Source organism: Medicago sativa, chromosome 2, assembly GCF_051527215.1.
Source record: "Medicago sativa cultivar Bolivia chromosome 2, Bolivia_mono, whole genome shotgun sequence".
Classification (NCBI taxonomy): Eukaryota; Viridiplantae; Streptophyta; class Magnoliopsida; order Fabales; family Fabaceae; genus Medicago; species Medicago sativa.
The window spans coordinates 5,736,199-5,761,217 of record NC_140750.1 but is presented as its reverse complement, the minus strand read 5'-3'; the positions used below and the strand labels follow the sequence as shown (position 1 = coordinate 5,761,217).

The window sequence follows — 25,019 nt, the reverse complement described above, 5'->3', positions numbered from 1 at the left end:
ATGATGACGTCATTAGAAGCTAAAAGTCATCAGAAGCTGAAGACCGTCAGAAGCGGATAGTTGAGAAGCGACTTTATCAGAAGCTGAAGCTCATCAGAAGCTGATTATCACCACAAGCTGAAGATTCAAGGATCAACACTTCAAAAGTTGTCTATTGGATTCGAAAACACTGCAGAAAACTAGTGGAAATTTGCAACGGTCATTTTGGTGAAGATTTGAAGGATTTGGAAGCTTATCTTCAAAAAGAGTTGACATTGTACTTTGTACGAACTGTACAACCACCTTCTCCACTACTCTGTTTTGTGTCCACGCTACAAGACAAGAAAACAGCTCCAGAATAACAGCTATGCCTGCAAAGATGTTCCTTCACAATGGGAATGGATTTCAATTTGGTTCTTCATAGGACAACAACCAAATCAGGCAAAAGATCATTGGTGAAAGATCAAGCTTCAACAACGACTCTTTCGATGTGCTGGCAATTTCACGTCTCTTTCACACCTCTATATAAAGGAGTGAAGACTTAGAGATTTGGTAATGCTGAACAAAAGACTCTCAACATTTTTACAAGTGTCAAACCTCTGCTGAAATTGTTCTGCATTCACTTAGAATTTATGTGTCTAAAAGTTTCATCTTAGAAATTCTTAAGTTATTGAGTCTGTATCTGATTTGTATTGTGAGCACCTCTGATTGTATATCAAGTGTTCAACCTCAAACAATTTTATGTGTAATTTTGTTTGTCTAGAAGTCTCTTGCAGTTGTGCTTGAGCAGAGAAGTCTCTTGATCGTGTTCTTGAGCATAGGAAGGCTCTTGGAAAGTGTGCTTGAGCAAAGGAAGTCTATTGCTGCGTGCTTGAGCAATTGTAATCAGATATTACATTCTAGTGAATTCTCTTTGGAAGTGCAAGGGGGACATGACTACTTCCGGATTGTGGAAGGAACCTGTATAATTGCTTTGTGTCTTTCTTCTTCTCCCTCTCTCTCTCTCTATTTTATTCCGCTGCGTTCAGATTCTGATTATCACTTCAGAAGCGGTATCACTTAGCTTTTGATCAGTGTGTTCAGTTTTTTTTGGAGAAACGAAGAATTTTCCAAAACACAATTCAACCCCCCTTCTTGTGTTTTTCTCACCTTCATGGCCCACCTCAGCCCATGAAGGGCTCCGCCACTGTGTCTGTTCCATAATAAAGATCTCATCATGCTAGCAAAGTGAATAAAATGTATTGCACATCATAATCCCATCAATGCTAGTCTTTTTAGTATGGAGTTTAACGTTGTGGCCACCAACAACAACTATCCTCTGCCAATGTGTTAAAGAGAAGATGATGTTTTGCACATCATAAAGGTGAACAACTTCTGCGTTCCAATTTTTACTGTCGTGCAAAATTAAGTTGCAAACCCAGAAGTCTTGGGACTTCGTTCTTGTATACGCCCAACCTTTTTATTCGCACAAGCCAAGCACTAATCATGCTACTATCAACAAAACTCTAACATAAACCCGCGTGAATAACTACTTTCGAATCCAAAATTCTCCTTCAAATATAACTCAGGTTCGAGTACCTGCTTGACGAGTCAAGCAGGTACTCGAATGCACGCTATACTAATGGGGTCAACTAACCCTACTCCATTGCTGTTTTTTAAACCAATAATAGAATATTTTTATATAGTGATGTCACTTTTGTGTTGATTCCACTTAACCAATTAATATAAAGAAAAATGACAGCGAATGACATACATACAAACTAACATTACTAATACTATATATGTATGCCATTCGATCCCCAGAAGTAAGAGACATTGAAGGAGTTTAAAAGAGGAAGAAACGTAGAAGATGAAAAGGGTCATAACTAGATAGAGAAAAAAAATTAGGTTATAGTTCATTCAATGCTTTGTACGCAATCGTGACTGTCCACGATTACCACACATGCACATAGACGGATGCAATGTAAGGCATGGTGTGGCTATAGCCACACTAGAGTTTATCTAAAAAAAATTTTACATATGAAGAATGTCTATTAAATCAAATGAAAGATGATCATTTTTCCAGAGCAATAGGAAGAATAAAATGTTAGAGGAGGTTGACGGCTCATTTTGTTTCAATTAGCAATTTGTTTGGATTATTACAAATAGACATGGGCTAATAAAACTAGCTCAAATAAAACTATCAAAACTGTTGATTGAGTGAAATAATACCTAGTCATTAATTTCATTTGGCAAATTTTTCTGACACTATTATTTTAACCACACTAAAACATTAGTCCTGGATCCGTCCTAACCACACACCGTAAATCCACAATCACAATAACAAATAAAAAGTGTAGTTGTGTATATTGTTAGTAACATACAGAGTTTAATATATTCAAAAGGAATTAAGAGCAATTATATAATCCTTTGATATTAACTTGTACAATTTTTGGATTACAATAGTATACTTCTTGTATTTGTCAAAAAAAAATAGTATACTTCTTGTAATCTCCAATTTGTTATGAATTTAAATATTTTTTTTGTCAAAAAAAAAAATGAATTTAAATATTTTTGTATAACTATTTATGATAAATATTGACCTTCCGTATTAAATTTTTTGGATTTGTCAATAGTCAAGCCACCATAGATAAATGGCGTATCCTAGAACTTTTTTCTTCTCCAAATCCTAGAGTTTCAAAAGTCTTTTTTTCTCTCTAACTCATGGGATTTAAAATATAATATGTAATTAATCTTTGTATTTGCTTCAAATTTGTATTTGCTTCAAATTTATGCATCTAAACTAATATATTCTCCATTTCAAATGCTTCTTTGCCATGTCAATATTATGTTTGAGCCGCATATATAGTTATGATAAGTTGGTTTAACAATTTGGACATATAAAGGGCCAGTATAAGGTAAAAATACACTTTTCAAAGTTATGAGACTAACTTGAACCTTAAAACTAAGTTAAAAGACAAAAAAAGTAATTATGAAAGGAAAAAAATTAGTCAGGATGATAAGATTTGGCTTATAAAACTGTCATATTATCATTCATTTTAGGTTATTTTCCTCAGTTTTCTACCCCTAAACTTAAGCACATGCAATGCTTATAAGAATGACAGAAAAAGTATAAAGACCAAAAGTGCTACATGAAAACAAACCACAAATATTCTTATTGTACACTTTAAACGATCAACAAAAAGTGGCAGTAATGATTTTAGAGCAATGATATATCTCTAGAAAAAAAACATCAAGAATTCTTCAAGAATAAAGAGCAACCAATCACAATGCACTATTTGTCACAATTCAAGGAGGTGTGGCTGAAAAATAGGAAGTAGACAAATAAATCATGCAATTAAAACTTGCCACATGTGTCTTGAAAAATTCTTGATGCTATTTTTCTAGATAAATAGCATTTTCCATGATTTTATTCATTGCTAATTTTCATTCCTTAAGTTTCCTTTTCTGTTCCAACATATTATTTAATGATATCATTATCAGAAGCAGATACACGAGTATCCCTGATTAATATAATATAAAAATCAATCAAAACCTTTTCATTCAGATTTTTGCTACTTCAATATAAAATTGAAAGCAGGAAAAAGCAGAATCCAAACAGCAACATAAATATGCACACATTTATAGACTTGCATAAGCCTCTAAATATCCGGGTTCATATACCTGACAAAAACAATTTCTTTTACCAAACTTAACTTGCTTTCGAATTCTAGGTTACCACATCACTTTTCCCTCAGAAATTGGAGGACTACTAGACCACACACACAATATAGATGTCCAAACATTTTCATCGCGTATATGTATTTGTATATACTCTTCTGTTTTATATTATATGTCATTCTAGAAATTTTACATAGATTAAGAAATATAGTTAATGTTGTATAGAAAAAAGTAATTGCGAATTGTTTTACAAGAATATCCTTCATTAATGGTATGAAAAACATAAATTAAAAGAACTGAAAAAAGATAAAGTAATAAATAGTAAGAAACATAATAGAAAAGTAAGCATGAATTATTCTTTGATATGTAAATTGACGTATAATTTAAAACAAACAAGTTTTGCAAGAATAACATATAATTCAGATCGTGCATTGTTACCCACTTTGAAAGGCATTAGGCTAACAATCTTGCATAAACTTCAATCTCTCAGATATCCTTGCAGCTTCATTACCAAATTCTCCTACCTAAATAGAACAATGCAATTAGCTAAAGTTAACTATTTATAGATAGGAGGCCGTATTCAAATATCAGTTTGAAAAAATTTCATCGTTTGACGCAAGTCATACCAAATAATCATATTTTTATCAATAACTTGTAGTTAAATAACATCAATAACATAAACAAGAACCATATTGTAGTCAATAACATCAAACTAACGGGGTATTCATATTCTACCCCTTTGAGAAAATATTCGGTAGATATACAATTCAATAACAATTTTAAAAAAAATAAATAAACTCCTTTATTTTGTTTATTAAATAAATAGACGTCTTATGATGCTAATAATTGTTTCAAAAAAAATACAATGATAATAATAATAATAATATTCCACAAATATTATAAAAATCATAAAATAAATTGATTCACATTTGATGATTTTCATCTAAAAAGAAAATATAAAAAAATTTCAACACCACTTATAATGACAACTAAATTGTTTTCCTCAAAGAAAAAAATAACTAAATCATACTTAAATACATGAATCAGGGTTCAAGCTTTAGTTTCACCTAAGGGCACATAGACATTTACCTAGAAACAAAGCATAATTGACATAAAAATTGTTGTCTTACATACTTTTACGTATGGACAAATGACATTTAGTGAATGATTTTGTCGGTAATTAGAAGTTTTTTTTTTTGGAAAATTTGAGGTCCCCTATAACTTCGAGGTCATGTGCTAAAGGCCTTCTTGCACTTGATTTCATATTGGGAAATGCTAACTTGTATCCTTAATTAAGACACAAGTTAATAAGCTAAAAATAGAAGTTTTTTCTTGAAAATTGTGTATTCAATAATGTAAAAGTGTAAGAACTTATATTTTCAATATAAAATTTATTTTTTATTTCTTTTTTTAAATTCCTTAACTTGTGTTCTTAAGGCACAAGTTAACATGATCCGTTCATATTAAAGGAAATTAAGTAACAATTTATGATTTACCTGGCAGTGTATTGAATGGAAAACTGAATCTTCATTGACCTTATAACTTGCATTGACAATATCAACTCCTTCTTCATGAAGAACACGAAGGATTTCATTGAACAAAAACTGAGAATCCAATCCAGTTATTAGAACAACCTCTAAGACTAAACCAATTTGTTGTATCTTAATTTTTGGAGTCTTTAATCCCATGTTCTTGTTTCTATTCATATTCACATTTGGCCTTTGAATTCCTAGTAGAAAGTTCTTCTTTTCCTTCATTTTCTCCAAGTTGATCTGTAATTTCTTTATGTAGTTTGTTGCTTCCTCGAGCTGATCTGCCGCTGAAATCGCCTGCATCAGATAAATTAAATTAGTGACCAAATACTAACAATACTAACATCCGTCGTTTTAAAACATAGTGACATAAAATTTAAGAAGAGAACATTTCTAATTACTTGTAACGAATTTTATTTTTTCCGTCACTAATTCTATTTTTTTCTAGTATAATTCATATAATTGACTAAGCATCTAAGAGAAGAAGAGAGTAAAGGAAATTAAGAGAGACCTTAGAAGTTTGATGAGGCAGAAATGAGTTGAGCTTGTGGCGGAGAGCTTTCATTTGATTTCTTCTTTTGCTTTCAATGGATTTCCTGTCAACTCTTGATGAACTAGGGTTATTCTCCATCACTGTTCCAACCTCAATAACAGGAGATACTCAAAAAAATGCTTCGCTTATAAGTTATAATATTGGTCGTCGTTATTTTTCTACTTTTAGAAAAGTTAGATAGTGTACCATATATAATTTGATTAGATGCTACTGACCAATGTTTTGTGATTATTAGAATGGTAGGGCCACTATGTTTGGCCACATTTGTGCGTAGCACACCATGCAGCAACAGAAGGATGGTTGGATCAGGGAACCACTTTGGTGCCATTAATGGTACCAATGTTATCATACCATTACATCTCCACCACACACACACATCACACACACATTACCACACACATCAACGGCCAGGATTTCTCCAATGACACCAATGGCACCTAAGCTAAGTCACTGAAGTATTTTCCGTTGGATCAAAGTTGTGATATTTATAGTATCTTTTTTAATCCATTGGTTTTTCTTTTGTTGCAACGTGTTAATTAAGCATTGCTCGGGGGATTCAATCACAGTGTGTCAGACCAACAAAGAACTGGCCTAGTCAGGGTCATGTCATACTATTTCCAATGGTTAATTTTTAGAAGGAAAATTTTCCGGTGAAGTCGTAAGAATGATTTTTTTAAAAGTTAAATGGTCAATCATTGAATATTTGTGTATTTAATTCATGTGACGTTAGATTACATGATGTATTGTACATTTGTTTATAAGGTATGTCATTATATCTTTACTTATTGTAATTGTGTTCCTGATTAAATCAAAATTAAACATAGATTTCCATTTGTACACTAAGATTGAAATCCCCATTAATATTTTGTATGAGAACTGATTTGTAATAAGGTAAAGTTTAGTTTTAAAGTGGTCCACCAACAGAACACTAGTTGACACGACATCGACAGTTATACTATTGGCTAAACAAAATAAATTTTCCAAAAAAATCAATTATCTGACTGCACCGTAGGAGCCCCTATTTAGAACGGTGGCATTTATGTCTATGAAAATTGTTCTTCTCCCAAACAAAAATACTCATTCTCAAACGAACAGACTAAATTACCCCTACATGACTTACGTCACGCTAAAAGCAACGTGAGTTAACTCACGTTGGTATGCAGTACTATTTTTGGACAAAACTCAATAGTTTCACATTTGAACACCCATTTTCTTTCCCTCTTCACCTCCAAACACTCAAAAAGTACGAAAATTTGGAGCAGAATCTTCACTTGAAATCATTGCAGATTGTCAGGAAGCAATTTTTTACGCTCATCGAACGTAAAAAATCAGGTAATGTATCATCTAAACTCTTTTGATTTTGCTGATTTTTGTGGTTGGTTCGTCAATCTAGGAAGAAGGTTGTAGCGTGAGTTAAGGCACGCTGGAGGTCAGCGTGAGTTAACTCACGTAGGTATTAGCTCAACGTGACTTATTTTTGCGTCATTTTGTTTTCTTTCTTAGCTTGTTGCACAAGCTATTTATATTTTTTTTCCTTGTTATATTTTTTATTCAAAAGACATAGTGATGGTTGAAAATGTGGTGGATGATGATGTTGAGCCAAAACCGGCCATAATTGAAGCTTTCGTCGAAGCTTCCGTTGATGTCAAACCAATCATTAATGTGAAGGTTAAAGTAAAAGTTCTCTTTCAAGTTCACATTCAAGAAAAACCTAAACCTACCGGTGTTGTTGCCAAGCTTCGCGGTCATGAAGTAAACACCGACTCATTTTTTTTAACAAATGAAAGATGGCGAGAGTGAGATGATTTGCTTGGTTGGGTTTGTCGACAAGCGGCAAGGGCGGAATTTACTATATCTATAGATAAATCTAGTATAAAAAATTCAATGGTGACGTTGCAATGTGAAAGGAATGGTGTATAGTATACAAACCATCGAAGATAGGAAGAAACCGAATCTTGAAGACACGAGCTCAAGGAAATGTGATTTTCTGTTTAAGTTGCGTGGTTACTTTGAGAAGAATACAAATGATTGGTGGATGACCATGTTTAGTGGAATTCACAAACTTATGGATTATCATTCTCATTTTAATACTTTGTTATCATTTTTATTTTCTGGAACTTGTTTTTCGGATGCTAATATCATTAAGTAGTTGCATTAAAACAAGTTAATGGATTCTTAGTGTTAATAATAGTGTTCTGTAATGTAAAAATTTGATTGAATCTTTGAGTATTTGACCAAGTTACCAAAACCTGGTATGAATTATGTGAATAAATTGTTGTTGTAATACTGTCTGATAGCATTAATTTAGTATTTGTGTTTGTATAGTAAAATTTCTACCAAAATTTTTTTGTTAAAATATTGGCGCGGCAGCAATTTATATAGTAAATATTTGTTACTGTTAGGGTAATACTGAAATTTTATGCAGTATGTTCAATGAACCTTAATTTATTTGTATAACCAAAATTTTATAGTCAAATTTTGGTTAGATCATTTGGAGCAGTAATTTATTCTTTGCATTTGTATAGCAACTTTGACTCTATGAAGTAATTAAAAAGCATTAATTGTCTGTTTAAAATAAAAATAAGAAGATTAATTCAATTAACGGCAATTACATATATTTGTCATGAAGCATAAATTGAATTCTCAATTTAAATGAATGTATCTAATTGAATTTATGTATATTTATATATACAATTTTAGGTGTTGGCAACTGCTTAATGGATTATCAGAAAATTGTCTGCTTATATATACAATTTCAGATGTTTATGTATACAATTTTAAATAATTATCTGCTTAATTGAATTTATCTAATTGAATTCAGATGAATGTTGAACGGTTAACCAAACTGTTCACTGAAAACTCAAACTCACAAATGTTACCCAAACGGAAAGAATCTTAGACAAACTACCGTTCAGTTATAATTAATCCAATCATTATTTTTTTATTTTATTTTATATGTTTTGTATTTTATTAATATTATGATATTAGTAATGACACAACAAATATTTTAATTACCTACTAAATTAAAGGCAAAATACTCCAAATGTCATTTTTTTAATTAATTTCCAACAAATAAATACATTAACTATATTTTTTTCGTCCATTAAAATCCGTTATCTTTTTAAATATGTACACTTAAATCCTTTTTTCCATTTATCATTAAAAACAAGCTAAGTGGGCAATGGGCATGCCATGTAGGATAATTTTTTATTTTTTTAAATATTTTTTTATTAAAAAATTCAAACACAGAAAATGTATAAACAACATCATCATCTTCATATCTTCAGTAAACAGACGAGAAATAAAAACAACTTCAATATTTGATAATACAACAATTATTTAATACAACATGAAAGTAAAAAAACAAAAACTAAAATTCATAAAACATAAGATAACGCAGCCTAATACAATATAAGAGAACATAATCTACTAATTGTCCCTCTCACTTATAACCAACGTACAACGGATCCCCTTCGTTTGTTCTGAATTGAAGCATGTCCTCCACATTAATGTCTTTTTCAAGAGTCTTATATATAGTCATAGTTTATCTTATAGTCGTTAGTGTCATCCGCCAGCGAGTAGTATGGTGTTACATGTACAATTTGTTTTACACTTCGAGTATGATCATTATCTACAGTGAAATAACTGTTAAAAACCCTATTAATTGTGACAACGTATCAACTTGTGAAATCCACAAGCGATCGAACGGTTTAGTTATATGCTGAAATTTAACATTGGAAAGTATTCATATGGCATAGGCATGGTGAAAATGAGAAAAGAATAACCGGAGAGAAGATAAAATGTGAAAAGGAAATATGAAATGGTGTGAGAGATTGAGAAATGAGGGTATGTATTTATAATGCGTTAAAAAATTATTATTTTAATTAAATCTTTATAAAAAAATAAAATTATGAAAATTAAAATTTTGATTTTTAATACCTATACTTTTTTGACACATCTACATAATACTCCATCCGTTTCAAAATACATGTTTGCAGTCAATCACTTCACACATGTCAATACACAACTTTGACCGTTAATATCTTTAGTTATATAAAGTAAAAAATTATAAAAATTTAATATTTTGTAACTATTTATCGAAATAAACGAACATCTTACATGATAACATTTGTATTTACATGTAAGTTAAAAAGTATTGTCAAAGTAAGTCATGTGAATAGTGCAGATTTTCAAAAATACGACATGTATTTTGAAACGGATGGAGTACTTGTATAATCATTAAAAAAATTTATTAATAAAAAAATTGGAATCAAACGTAAAGACAAAAAATAGAAATAAATAATTTTTTATGACGAAGAGTGACCGTAGGGTATCGGTTAAGAGGACAAAAATAGATATAATTTATTGAGAAATGATGAAAATGGTAGATTTAACTTTTTAAAAATTAAAAAATTGTTAAATTCAATACAAACTTACTGATTTTGATTTCCTTAACAAATGTCCTTATAACAAGTGTCCTAACCCATAATTTAATTTCAACTATGTACTTTCATCTATATAAATTTATTTTTTTTATTTTTTTTGGTACATAAATTTGTTTTTTAATTAAGGTAACTTGTGACAATACAAAAAGTACAACATTTCTTCTGCTTTAGTTGCTAAAGACAAAAACATCCAAATGTAAAGGACAAAACAACTTTAAAGCTTTTTCTGCAATTTTTTTTTTCTAGGGAACTTTTTCTGCATTTGCTGCCATGGCACAGGGACACGTTTCGAATTTTAATTAGTGCCACACTTTCCTCCAATTCCATCTGTTGGATCAATCTAATGATCTGCAAAGATGATTTCCGGGCTTTACTTAGCATCGATGATCTAATCGTCGCCTTCAACCGACGCAAAACATTAAATTTCTGGAAAACACATGAACACAATCTGAACTGCACAGATCCGGTGGACATACATCAACAGAATAAACAAAATTAATTTCTGGCCAAACAATAAACATAAACAAAATTGATTAAAAAGTGATGAACAACAGTATCTTCCAATACAAGGCAACGTGAACTCTATTAAAAATTGTGGAATAATTTATATTTTAAATAAAATGTATTATTTACAATGCATTTTGATACATAGATAAATTTTTTTTCTAGTCCTTTTCAAACTTATTTTAGTACTAACACCACACCGGTGAGAAATAGAGATTAGAATACAAACCCCTTGAATCTTCTTCAAAAAGAGAGAAACCCGGAAACATTAATTCTCAACTTCCCTTCCATGAATGACCATCATATTTTTCTGTACGACATTAATTTAAATCGGGTACCTAGTTAAGTACGCGCTTAACCAGGACATGTACGACATTAATTTAGGAGCACCCATATAGAATGAAAATCCAAGAGAATCATTGATGCAGTATGCATGGTCTAATTACAATCTAAGAGAATCATTAATTGTATCTTTTCCATGTTGGCCATTCATAAAAGATACGAAACAACCTTGAGTTTCAAAAGAAAATAAACCGTGGAAGAGAAGCAAATTTTGGAGTGAAAAAAAGGGCTATAATGCACAATGAACAATTCATTAAAAGCCAGGAAAATACAGGACCTACACAAAGAGTACTATAATGAAGTTATATAGTATGTTAAAGAGAGTGACATTCACATTACAATCCTAGATGATTTGAACACACAAAGGAACATACCTTATTCACAACAGCAAAAGTAGCCTGGATTGTATTCATATCCTCGTAGGGAATTGTTCCGGTCAACATTTCCCATAAGATAAGCCCAAAACTGTACACGTCAACCTTTCTCCCATATGATTTCCGTTTGATCATTTCAGGTGCCATCCAACGGTCGGTGCCAGGATCATCTGCCAATGAGTCACATACTGCCTCCTCGCAAGCAATGCCGAAATCAGCAAGTTTAAGGCAAAAGTCTTCATCAATGAGGACATTCTCTGGTTTAAGGTCTCTATGAATGACACCCTGAGAGTGTATATATGCCATTCCTTATGGTCAAAGAAAACGTGTAAATCGAACCAAACATGTCAAAAATGCATTAAACACGTCATAAACCGTCCAAACCTTACTTGTAACACCACAATCCATATTACAAACTATTTCAGATTATATAATTTGAACTCATACCAAATATTGACTCAGATTATTATATAATTTGAAACATACCAAAACTATGTTAAAACTTGTGTTTTGGAGGGTTTGATATCTTGAAACTTTCATGTATATCTTGAAAAGATCTAACCAAGGAAGCGTCTAACTCAATCAGTCCCTTTGAACTATTCTAACTAGAGAACATGGTTCTCACATCACTTTAAAGCTTCATCTTGGTGAACCAAACACTTCCATCAAAGTCGATCGACAAATTGCGATATTCAACACTGTTCACCCTTCTTTTATATGTGGTTGAGAGTTGAGATGACTGTTAAGATGGTCCAGCCGATCCTTCAAGCCAGAGAGTGTGACGTCAATGTGGATCTTAAACAGACTAGGTATTTCCTCTTTGTTGTAACATGCGGTTGGCTTCGCGTTTCTATATATTGGATAAGTGTTCATGGTTTTTATGGTGCGGTTTACAAATGAATCAAACACGCCGACTATAGAAGGTTTTGTGCATCATAAACCATATAAATTATCAATGCAATGTGGACCATACAAAAATCATGTATTTGACGGGTTTAAATTATAATATGATATATATTTGACCGTTACAAATCATATACCCAAAAGTACTTTTGAGTATATTTAAACGATTTTTTATATTTGAATCTTATTATTTGCTTCTGAAATGCTATCATATATGCTTCTTCATTTTTATTTGTAAATAAAAAACATACAAAAATGACAAAGACTGCCTTCCTTTAAGGGACGTTTTTTAGAATGGGGGTACGTACAACTTAATTTATCTTAAAGTGAAATTTCAAATGGTACAAAATCCACAACTTTTCATGTGTATGCATTTAATTGAATTGTGAAAAATTCATCTTCACATTTCTAAAATATCGCACGTGGTTTTGAAAGTATACTTCCATAATTTGTAAATGTTGTATTTTGTTCAAGTATATACACATCCAAATTAATTTGGGGTGAAAATTTTTAATTTCTTATTTTGTGGGCAACCATAAATGGTTTTGAGAGCTAGCATGACTTACAACCACTTTAGCTAGAATATCGACAATCATATTTTTTTTTGAATCGGCAAATATAATTAAAACGTCATCCCCGCAAGACGTGAGGTATGGACGAAACAAGATACAAACGGTGCCGCATATAGACGGTACACCATAACCACCTAAAAACACCCCTGAAGATAAACCCACCAAAATGCATCACCACCTAAAAAAGACTCACTATAAACATGGTATCCACAACCGGCCATCGTCACTACTCACCACCAAAGAACACCCCTCAAAATAAAACTCTCATACTTCAACACCCAAGCTGAGCCACATACTAAAAGCTCCAAACCGAAGGATCCTGCAGCTGCCACAACCTCACGACCTCCGATCCACCGAAAGATCACAAAACCAAAGCCCAAAAACCAACTTGACCAAAGAACTGACTCTCGATCTCGAATCAAAAGTGATTGGCCCACCAAACTTTAGTATCAAATCAGTAGGACACCCCTTGCCCCCGGTACACCAGAGAAACACCATATCAAGTCAAAACAATATTGCAGCTAGACACCAACTCCCGATCTCGAAGCAAAAGTAACCGGCCCACCGAAACCCAACACACAATATGTGAGACAAAAGACATGATATGCGAAGGTGCAAACAACAAACAAAACAAAAGGAAAAGGCTCATCGCAACAGGGCACACACCCTCCAAACACCTTAAACACCTTAACACCCCAAAAAAACACCAACAAAGCAAGTGACGATGAATATGGACCCGTGTAACAGAGGCTTCCAAAGGAAAACACCCCAACAAATACCCGCCTCCGCATCTAAACAACACCTGACACCCCTTAGGTAGCTCCCGTCCACAAACTGTTCCGACACCAAAAATGAGTTTAGAAAACCACGATCACCCCTCAAAACCTCACCAAGATAGCCCCACTAACCACCACTCAAAGCCACCAACACCACCTCAAATAACGGACACATAGTGATTCGGGAGAAGGTATGCCACCAAATCAAGCAAAATCTGACACTACTCAGTCACCGGCACGGACAACTACAACCACCACGATCCTTACGACAACAAACGATCCAGGAGTTCGTTGAAGGAGGATTAATCGTGGATGAAATAAATGCCACCACACCTGTCACCACCGGAATCGGACCACACAGATCGTCACCACACCTCACCCCCATTCGCACCACACATCCGTCACCACCACAGTCCACCCTGTCACCACCTACACTCCAACAATGCCACCGAACCCGACCTCGAAAACACCCTTCACCACCAAAAACCCCCATAACACCTCGCTACAACACCACCAAATAAACCACGACTAAAAACCCCCCACGAACCCACCACCGCTGCAGCATCCTATGAGACCCGCTCCAAAACAAGAGCTGCCGCCAAAAGCACCTTCAGACCGAGATGAAGAGAACCGGAACACAGCAGAGCTGCCAGAGGGAAACGGATCCATAACAGGAAAGATGGAGCCGGATCTCAAGCACCAAGACATCTCCTCCCACCACCGATATCTCCACCACCGGATCTGGAACTGGATCGGAACGGAGCACCACCAAACATGAAACACAATCGAAACAAGGAACAATATGGAGTGCAGGTGAAGGTTGGTCTCATAGCACACAGATCGGAAAGGACAGATCTGGAACACCACGAGAACCGATTTGGAACAACATAAACTCATAACAAAACGCAGCCAGACAGGAGTGAATAGAGAACGACTAAAGGGGATGAAGAAGGTGGTGCGGAGACGAAGTCTCGTCGCACCACCGCTGCCTAAGGCCTACATCTTGCGCGGCCGTTTTTGGATGATGGGAGAAAATGATGGTGAATTGTTTAGAGAGAAGGCAGAGAAAGTATTTTTAGAGAGATGTTTTTTATATGCATTGGAAATTTTACGTTATCGACAATGGCTCAGGGACAAAAGGAAAGGTAGAGAAAATAGAGAAAACTCTCTAATGTTCTCAAAGAAAGTTGTTATTACTTGAATGCTTGAATGCTTGATGATGCCAAAACACTAGGTGGTAAGCCTTATTTATACTACTCTAGGAAGGCTCTCCATTACAAACTAGAAATATCTAGAAACAAAGAAAAGTCTAGAGATATGGATACTCTAGTACATAAGCCTAGAAGGATCTAGAAAAGTTAAGACTTCCCTAGTGCTTATTTAGTAGTGTCTAGTGGCTTCCTTATTATTCCCTAATATTCTAGAGACTTCTATATTATTCTTTAGTCTTCTAGAGACTTCCACATTATTCTCTAGTATTCTAGAGTCTTCTATTTTATTCTTCATCATTCTTTATCATTCTCCCCGGGTTGGAAGAGACTCGTCCTCGAGTCAAGATTTCCTTGTTCATCCTCGAGTAAAGATTCCAGAATACTTCTGTTGATGAGTCCAAAGTATTCCAAGGACAAAATAAGTTCCAACATTTTCCCAAGGTGGCTTAGGAATTGGACGAAGCAGACATAACTTTGTTTTATCCTTGAATGGTTCCTTTGCGAGTGAAAGCCCAAGTAGATTGAACTCCTCTTTTCTATCATTGAATTCATTGAGTGGTAGACGTGTCAACTTGATTTTAATCTCATCCTTCAGAAAAGTGTAGATGTTGGCATAACCATCATATAAGGTATGACGATCATATTGCCAAGGCCTTCGAAGATGAATGTAGCAAGTATCCATAACATCACACAACAACCTTTCTTTATAATTTTTGCTAATGGGAAATGAAACAGCTGAGTGTTGAGATACTTTTACCTCATTATCCTTGTTGAGCCATTCCAGCTTGTATGGATCTTTGTGATTAATCAGTTGGGACTTTAACTTTTCTGCTATATGGTTTGATGCAACATTTTCACAACTTCTGTTATCGACGATGTCATTAGAAGCCATGTCTTGCGGCGTGAAATGGGTGTTGAAGATATCATGTCCTAGCCATAGTTCTTCTTTGGCTGTTGTTGTTTGCAAGTTTTTTTTAACCTCCAAAGATTCATCATATTTAGCAGGAAGATATTCTTCGTCATATACTAGTTCATCATGCTCCTCTTTTTCCAATGCATCATGAATGTCATCGGGACCATATTCATCATATATTGGATCTTCTTTTTCCTTTTCCTCAAACACTTCACATAAGTTAGCACCAACATATTCTTCATCGTATATTGGTTCTCCCATCGTCTCTTCTTCCAACGATTCATGGATGTCTTCCCTTTCTTCTTCAAAAATATTGTTTATCTCCCCATTGACGATGGTGATTACTTTACGATTGACACTATCTAAGGCTATGTGTCCATACCCTTGACAAATGAAACATTTAGGTATCTTGGTATTTCTCTTTGTGATTGTCTTATGTTGGGGTCTAAATGAGGAAATAGGTTGATAGGTTAGAGTTTTGTGATAACTGATATGATTTTTGGTGGAGGAAAGTGGTTTGTATGAATATTTTTTGGTTAATTGTTTTTGAGTAAAATTGTTTTGATAATAATTAGGAGGTAAATACTTACGGGTTAGTTTCCGACGCATTTTGTCCCACGTCTTGATCTTGCTTTTCCCTTCACACTTACGTCTCCTTTTAAGATTTTCCCACCAAATTAAAGCATGTTTCGTTAGCTTTACTGCAACAATCTTTACCTTGTGCTCCTCTGGTATCTCCTTGTACTCAAATACACGTTCTATAGCCTGGAGCCAATCAACAAACTCGTCTGGTTGCAGTACTCCTTCGAAATCTGGAATGTCGATCTTGATATCATTCATCCGAGGTTGACATCTGTGCGAGCGACTGCTTCTAGATAATGAAGAGTCACTACCGGAGCCATCATCATCAAATCTTCTTTGATGTGCTTCCAATAAAGCTTGTTGGATGCTGACAGTCTCCTGTAGCAGTTGAATTTGTCGCCTCATTTCTTCCATTTCAATTTCATGAAAAGATCTTTCGTTTTGTCTTCTAGGTGGCATTTTGACAATGGTGGTCGATGATATTTATTTATTTAATTTTTGGGTGAAGATCGTGGTGTGCGTGGTTGTTTTGTTGGTGGTGTTAGCTTCGCGAACAAATGGCCGCAAAGTGAAGTTTTGAGAAAGCAACTCCTTGCTCTCACTTGAAAACTCACTTTCCGTTGATTTCTTCGCTCAAACAAAATGAAGGTGTTAGTTTCGCGAACAAAATGGCCGCAAAGTGAAGTTTTCCAAAGGCAAATCCTTGCTCACTTGAAAACTCACTTTCCGTTGATTTTTCGCACAAACTCAACTCCGAGGTATCGTAACCAGCTCTGATGCCAAATCTGGCTCAGGGACAAAAGGAAAGGTAGAGAAAATAGAGAAAACTCTCTAATGTTCTCAAAGAAAGTTGTTATTACTTGAATGCTTGAATGCTTGATGATGCCAAAACACTAGGTGGTAAGCCTTATTTATACTACTCTAGGAAGGCTCTCCATTACAAACTAGAAATATCTAGAAACAAAGAAAAGTCTAGAGATATGGATACTCTAGTACATAAGCCTAGAAGGATCTAGAAAAGTTAAGACTTCCCTAGTGCTTATTTAGTAGTGTCTAGTGGCTTCCTTATTATTCCCTAATATTCTAGAGACTTCTATATTATTCTTTAGTCTTCTAGAGACTTCCACATTATTCTCTAGTATTCTAGAGTCTTCTATTTTATTCTTCATCATTCTTTATCAGACAATCATATTAGCTTCTTTCTAAAAAAATTCAACATGAGAGTTTTCTTCTTAACCAGATAAATATGAGAATTAATGTAACATTGCATGATAATACTACAAACTTTGTGAAGGGCACAATTATTAAGACTATCCACCACAATACGCCTTTGATAAACCATAAGCCTCACACTCATGGACCATCGACATTATGTCCATTGTAAGCATTATTAAAACTATCAAAACTGTTGATTTGAGTGAAATAATACCTAGTCATTAATTTCATTTGGCAAATTTTTCTGACACTATTATTTTAGCCACACTAAAACATTAGTCTTGGATCCGTCCTAACCACACACCGTAAATCCACAATCACAATAACAAATAAAAAGTGTAGTTGTGTAGATTGTTAGTAACATACAGAGTTTGATATATTCAAAATGAATTAAAAATGAGAAAATTTTACGACACTTTTAAAATATGAAGTCGTTACGAGAGCAATTATAATCCTTTGATATTAACTTGTACAATTTTTGGATTACAATATACTTCTTGTGATCTCCAATTTTTCATAATGGTGTCATAATTTTATTTGTTATAAATTTAAATATTTTTGTATAACTATTTATGATAAACGTTATTGGCCTTACATATTAAATTTTTTGGATTTGTCAATAGTCAAGCCACCATAGATAAATGGCGTATTCTAAAACTTTTTTCTTCTACAAATCCTAGAGTTTCAAAAGTCTTTTTTTCTCTCTAAATCATGGGATTTAAAATATAATATGTAATTAATCTTTGTTTTTGCTTCAAATTTATGCATCTAAACTAATCTATCCTCCATTTAAAATGCTTCCTTGCCATGTCAATTTTATGTTTGAGCCGCATATATAGTTATGATAAGTTGGTTTAACAATTTGGACATATAAAGGGCCAATATAAGCTAAAAATACACTTTTCAAAGTTATGAGACTAACTTGAACCTTAAAACTATGTTAAAAGACAAAAAAAAGTAATTATGAGAGGAAAAAATTAGTCAGGATGGTAAGATTTGGCTTATAAAACTGTCATATTATAATTCATTTTAGGTTATTTCCCTCAAAGTTTTCTACCCCTAAACTTAAGCACATGCAATGCTTATAAGAATGACAGAAAAAGTATAAAAGACCAAAAGTGCTACATAAAAACAAACCACAAATATTCTTATTGTACACTTTAAACGATCAACAAAAAGTGGCAGTGTTGATTTGATTCATTGTTAATTTTCATTCCTCAAGTTTCCTTTTCTGTTCCAACATATTATTTAATGATATCATTATCAGAAGCAGATACACGAGTATCCCTGATTATTATAATATAAAAAATCAATCAAAACCTTTTCATTCAGATTTTTGCTACTTCTATATAAAATTGAAAGCAGGAAAAAGCAGAATCCAAACACCAACATAAATATTATAAAATGCACACATTTGTAGACTTAAACAATTTTTTTTTCAAACTTTTTCCCTAGAAATTGGAGGACTCGCTAAATAGATCACACAATATAATTATATAAATGTCCAAACATTTTCATCGTGTATATGTATTTGTATATATATTCTTAGTAAAATCAGAAAGTCATGCATTGTTACACACTCTGAAAGGCATTATGCTAATAGTTTTGCATAAACTTCTTCAATCTCTCAGGTATTCTTGCAGCTTCATTGCCAAATTCTCCTACCTAAATAAAACAATGCAATTAGCTAGAGTTAACTACCTATTGATGTTCAAATATTCATAGTTTGAAAAAAATTCATCCTTTGATGCAACTCATACCAAGTGGCCATATAATTTTATGAATAACTTGTCAATAACATCAAAAAGAGCCATGTTGTCAATAACATCACACTAATGGGGTATTTCATATTCTCATCAAGTTGTATTTTTCTTCGAATTATATTTATACCCCTTTGAGAAAATATTTGGTCGATATATAATTCAATAGCAACTTCATGAGCATTATCCAACACATTATAAAAATCAGTTTCTCTATATCCCTTAAAAAATGAAATCAACTCCTTTATTTCATTTGTCAAGTAAATAGATGTCTTTTGATGCTAATAATATTGCACAGGTTAGACAAACCCTTATAATAATAATCATATAATAAATGACAAACAACAAAATCGTAATTAAATATGAGTCGGCATTCAAACTTGAGTTTTACCTAAGGGCACATAGACATTTACTTCTAGACAATTGACAACAAAATTGTTGTCATTTAGTGAATAATTTTGTTGGTAGGTAGAAGTTTTTTTTTTTCTTTTTTTTTTTGCACATTTGAGGCCCCTAACTTCGAGGTCATGTGCTATAAAGACCTTCTTGCACTTGATTTCATATTAAAGAAAATTAAGATCAATTAGAAGTAACAATTTATGATTTACCTGGCAGTGTATTGAATGGAAAACAGAATCTTCATTGACCTTATAACTAGCATTGAGAATATCAACTCCTTCTTCATGAAGAACACGAAGGATTTCATTGAACAAAAACTGAGAATCCAATCCAGTTATTAGAACAACCTCTAAGACTAAACCAATTTGTTGTATCTTAATTTTTGGAGACTTTAATCCCATGTTCTTGTTTCTATTCATATTCACATTTGGCCTTTGAATTCCTAGTAGAAAGTTCTTCTTTTCCTTCATTTTCTCCAAGTTGATCCGTAATTTCTTTATGTAGTTTGTTGCTTCCTGGAGCTGATCCGGAATTGAAATCGTCTTCTGCATCAGATAAATTAAATTAGTGACAAAATACTAAGCAATGACTTGATTATTAATAAATTTTGCCATTAAAAAAAAAAAAAAAATACCAACATCCGTCGTTTTACAAAATATAGTGACATTAAGGAGAGAACATTCCTAATTTCTTGTGACGAGTTTTTATTTCTTCCGTCACTAATTCTATTTTTTTTCTAGTATAATCATATAATTAACTAAGCATCTAAGAGAGAAGAAAGGAGTAAAAAAAAAATTAAGAGAGAAAGGAGAGAAGCCTTAGAAGTTTGATGAGGCAGAAATGAGTTAAGCTTGTTGTAGAGAGCTTTCATTTGATTTCTTCTTTTCCTTTCAATAAATTTTCTGTCAATTCTGGATGAACTAGGGTTATTCTCCATCACTGTTCAAACCTCAATAACAGGAAATACTCATTCGCATGAAAAGAAAAGGAAAAAAATGCTTCCCTTATAAGTTATAATATTGGTTGTCGTTGTTTGTCTACTTTTAGAAAAGTTAGATAGTGTACCATATATAATTTGATTAGATGCTACTGACCAAAGTTTTGTGATTATTACTCCCTCCGTTTCAAAATGAGTGTCGCTTTAGGCTTTGGCACACAGATTAAGAAATGGAATGAAATAATCATTGGATATAACGCTTTTACTAAACTGTCCTTACTTTATTAGAAAAAGACAAACTTAAAGTTGCATTGAAAATTGTGTGAGAGAAAAGTTTGAGAGGGTAAAGTTGGAAGAAAAAAATTAAAGTTGTATTGGAAATGTAAAGCGACATTCATTTTGAAACAAATTTTTTTGGCTAAAGTGACACTCATTTTGAAACGGAGGGAGTAGAATGGTAGGGCACTATGTTTGGCCACGTTTGGATCTAGTCTGCGTAGCACACCATGCAGTAACAGAAGGATGGTTGGATCAAATCAAAAATAGTAAAGGACAAAATACCTTTTTAAGCTTTTTCTGCATTTGTTGCCATGCCACAGGGACACGTTTCGAATTTTAATTGGTGCCAAGATGATTTCTGGGCCTTATTTAGCGTCGACGTTTCGAATAATCAAATGTTTGTAGTGTAGCTGAAATATAGTTACTACTAATTGAGGTGCCATTTACCATGGGAAAGGTTAATCCTTTCCCACCATGGGAAAGGTGAATTTGAACCCTTGATATATTAATAAAAATATTCAATGGTTGAGATTGTCCACTTGCAACCCATTGATGACTTTTTATTTTAAAGATTTCACAAAAAATTTGACCCCACATGATAAGATTTAATGATATTTTATTTTATGGGCTATTGGCACAATAATGGACAATGGGCCTATGAGTAAAACGAAAATCACAAAGCCCAGACCAAAACATTCTATTGGAACCCCGCCTACATATTTCTGACTCCGCAAAAAACACACATAAATTCTATTTGGTTAAATAAATTTGATAAAATAATTTCGACCTCCTGAACCAAATTAAAGCATCGATGAAATAATTTTCTTTTCATTTTATTAAAAAATATGAATTCTACATATGATCGTTTATTTGAAAAGAGGTACTAAAAGTGACGATGAAAAACTTTTGGGGAACTAAAAATCAGAAGAAAAAAAATGTTATAGAGACGGAAAAACATATTTAACCCTATTTTAAAATATTATATAATTTTTACTATTGATAAAAAATTATAGAAAACAGACAACCAACAAAATGTTTTTTTTACATATTTGGTAGATTACCAAACCTTAGCAGCACACATGATTCACAATTAAAGCATATCCATACTCTGAACACGTATAATTTTCTTCATTCATGAAATAGATCACTTAATCATTCTCTCAAAAAAATAAATTTGCTAAGCAGCATGTCGTATCTAAAAATCCATTCGATTTGCTAAGCAATATATCTAAATTTATGGGAAATAAATCTATTCAATTTATTGTATTCAATGTTTATTGTCAAATTAATAAAAGTTAAATATATAAAAAGAAAATATTTACGTGATAAATCATTTACGTGTAAATGGGTGAGGTGCATATATGATTTCATAAAAACAAGGGTGTACTAGTAAACTTGTTAATACTATTAAATATCAACTTTTTTAATCATTGAAAAAACAAACAAAATAAAAGTAACTTGTTTGAGTGCCACATGGAGGTAAAAAGTAACATTTCCCATGGTGGGAAAGGATTAGCCTTTCCCATGGTAAATGCCACCAATGATACGAGATTATGAGAAGCATTGCAATTTTTTTGAGTGGAAGAACCATTAAAAATTTTAACATGTTCAAATTATCCGGTGGCTTCATAATATAATCCAGTGGCTTCAAATCCAGTCCTTTAAAATGGTGAATGATCTTACAAAATGTATAAAGCAAATTGATCCCTTACATGCCTAATATATTAATTGATTAAAAAGTGATGAATATTAGTATCTTCCAATACAAGGCAATGTGAACTCTATTAAAAATTATCGAATAATTTATATTTTAAATAAAATGTATTATATTACAATGCATCTTCATACATAGATAAACCTTTTTGTAGTCCTTTTCAAACTTATTTTAGCATCAACACCACACCGGTGAGAAATAGAGATTAAAATACAAACCCTTTGAATCTTTTTCAAAAAGAGAGAAACCCGGAAACATTATATTCTCAACTTCCCTTCCATGAATGACCATCATATTTAGGGAAGTTGTAACAATCTTGGATTTTTTTTTCTTCTTTCTGTTATAATAGTTAAGAGTAGTTGAGTTGAATGAACATCATATTTAGAACTAGAAATGACAAATAGATTTGACTATTGATTTTGTTGATCAACTTTCTATTAAAAAAAAAGAGAGAGAGAGAAAGAAATAAAGATTTGATGATTAATGATTATCCTTTCTTCTTGTTGCAATTGAAAATTTTATTACTTGCCAGAATCAACATGTTAAAATACTCACTAGATATGTCTTTAGTATCCTATGAGTATTTGGAGTGTTTTTTGTTGAATTAACATTGATAGCAATTGAGAATGATCTTTTGAAGAATACATTATGAAGATTTGGTGGATGAATTTACTTCAAAGAGTGTTAGAAGGATGACTCTTTTTAAGTAGTTAGAAGATTGATCTTAGTTTGAAGTTGAATTTTGATGTTACTAATTATAACACCGGTTCCTTTTTATGTTATTTACAAGGATGACTCTTTTTAATGTTATTGATGTACTAAAGACTAACCGCCACTTTTCTCCTTCATCCTTCTAAAGATGGGTGAATTATGGTCATTTTTTTTCTCTAAAATTACCCTTTTAAATCATTTTTTCTTCTCCTTCTATTCAAATAAGTAATTTTTCATAGATATTTTGTTTTTATTGTGTGTTTTTTATTTTTATTTCGTCATCTAAGCACGACGGTGTTGTGTTGCTCGTTGTTTTGGTACGGCAATTCGATATTATGTTTTGTTACGGTGATCGTTCAATTCAGATTGACGGATTCTCTTCAGTTGATGTCCATTACATTCAAGTAATGAATTTGGCGTCTTCAACGTTACGATCCGGAGGCATAAATATTCCATACACCTTTATTTTGTCATATTTGAAGGCATTTTTCTGTTTTTTTTTGTCATAAACTTGGATGTTGAGAGTTTGTTCACAATTTCACCCTCTTTCATTTTAGCGACTTTAAAATTTGTATTGTTCTCTATCGATGTAATTTGTACTAATTTTAGTGAACCAATAATCCTTTTACTAAAAAAAACATTTGTTTTAGTTTCTTTCAAGTATTGTTCCAACCGGCAAATCTGATGCTAACATTGTTTCTTGCCTTTGAGAGAAAACTATCCTCCAAAGGTTTTCCCTTATACGACAAAGCCACATCTCTAATCACAAAATATTAACAAATATCAATGAATCATTCTATCCTTGTACTCCTATTTTTACAAATATTTTTCTAACCAATAACTTTCCTAACAACTCTTAACACTCTAATCCTCATTTATTCTGTATCCTAGCAAAACTAACATACAACTTTACATAAGCAAATTCTAACCAGTTTGACTCATTGATACTCCCTCCGTTCCTTTTTAATTGTCACATTTTGACTTTTTACACAAACCAAGACAACAAATACTTTTACTACTTTTGATACAACAATTTATCCTTTTCCTATAATAACCTTAATCATTTAATACTTCATTTCATATATTTCTCTCTCTACAATAAATATCTAGGGTAATATAGGTAAAACCACATTTAATGATACATTGGACTTTGAAAACGACAGTTAATTAGAAACAAAATTTTTATGTAAAAGTGACAATTATAAAGGAACGGAGGGAGTAATTCGCACCATAGTTTTGAAAATCGGACCGGACCGGTCGGTTGGACCGGTCCGACCGGGAACCGGTGGGGTGACCGGTTCGAGTCACCTAAAGGATCGGCCATGCTTTTGAACCGGTGTGACTCGGTCAAACTCGTTGAAAACCGGTGAACCGGCGGTTTTGACGAACCGGACCGGTTTGATGCTGAAGTAGAATTTAATTAAATAATTTTAGTAAAAAATGGACCGGTTTGATGCTGAAGTAGAATTTAATTAAATAATTTTAGTAAAAAAATGGCATGGGTGGGTGTAGAACCCGTGACCATTGATTTGCTGTGTAAATGCTTTACCATTGCACCACATAGAATCTTATGAATAGTAAATGCTTCTACATACTTATATATATTAAAACATTTTCAAATAGGAAAGCAAGTAAACGCCTGCATCACTGTATATAAT

General features: G+C 32.8%; 2 protein-coding genes and 1 long non-coding RNA gene across 5 annotated transcripts; all 3 read right to left on the bottom strand.

Annotated features, from left to right (window-relative positions):
• Positions 1-3,970: 3,970 nt before the first annotated feature.
• LOC146943920 (transcription factor bHLH162-like) lies at positions 3,971-21,352 on the bottom strand. 3 transcript variants are annotated; one of them, XM_085742257.1, is made up of 3 exons: positions 21,219-21,352; positions 5,136-5,468; positions 3,971-4,163 (listed from the first exon to the last, which is right to left on the bottom strand). In XM_085742257.1, exons 1-3 carry the CDS (start codon positions 21,237-21,239, stop codon positions 4,098-4,100), a joined length of 420 nt encoding a protein of 139 aa, XP_085598383.1. In that variant the 5' UTR covers positions 21,240-21,352; the 3' UTR covers positions 3,971-4,097. The 3 variants fall into 3 exon arrangements, with proteins under 3 accessions (XP_085598383.1, XP_085598382.1, XP_085598380.1); XM_085742256.1 differs by lacking the exon at positions 21,219-21,352 and adding an exon at positions 20,355-20,478; XM_085742254.1 differs by lacking the exon at positions 21,219-21,352 and adding an exon at positions 5,683-5,880.
• Positions 10,593-12,290, bottom strand: LOC146943922 (uncharacterized). Its single transcript, XR_015025765.1, has 2 exons — positions 11,390-12,290; positions 10,593-10,622 (listed from the first exon to the last, which is right to left on the bottom strand). It is a non-coding gene; the product is annotated as an uncharacterized LOC146943922 (long non-coding RNA).
• LOC146943921 (transcription factor bHLH162-like) lies at positions 14,782-20,697 on the bottom strand. Its single transcript, XM_085742253.1, has 3 exons — positions 20,538-20,697; positions 19,930-20,265; positions 14,782-19,226 (listed from the first exon to the last, which is right to left on the bottom strand). The coding sequence occupies exons 1-3, from the start codon at positions 20,655-20,657 to the stop codon at positions 19,158-19,160; spliced, it is 525 nt and encodes a 174-aa protein (XP_085598379.1). The 5' UTR covers positions 20,658-20,697; the 3' UTR covers positions 14,782-19,157.
• Positions 21,353-25,019: the final 3,667 nt, after the last annotated feature.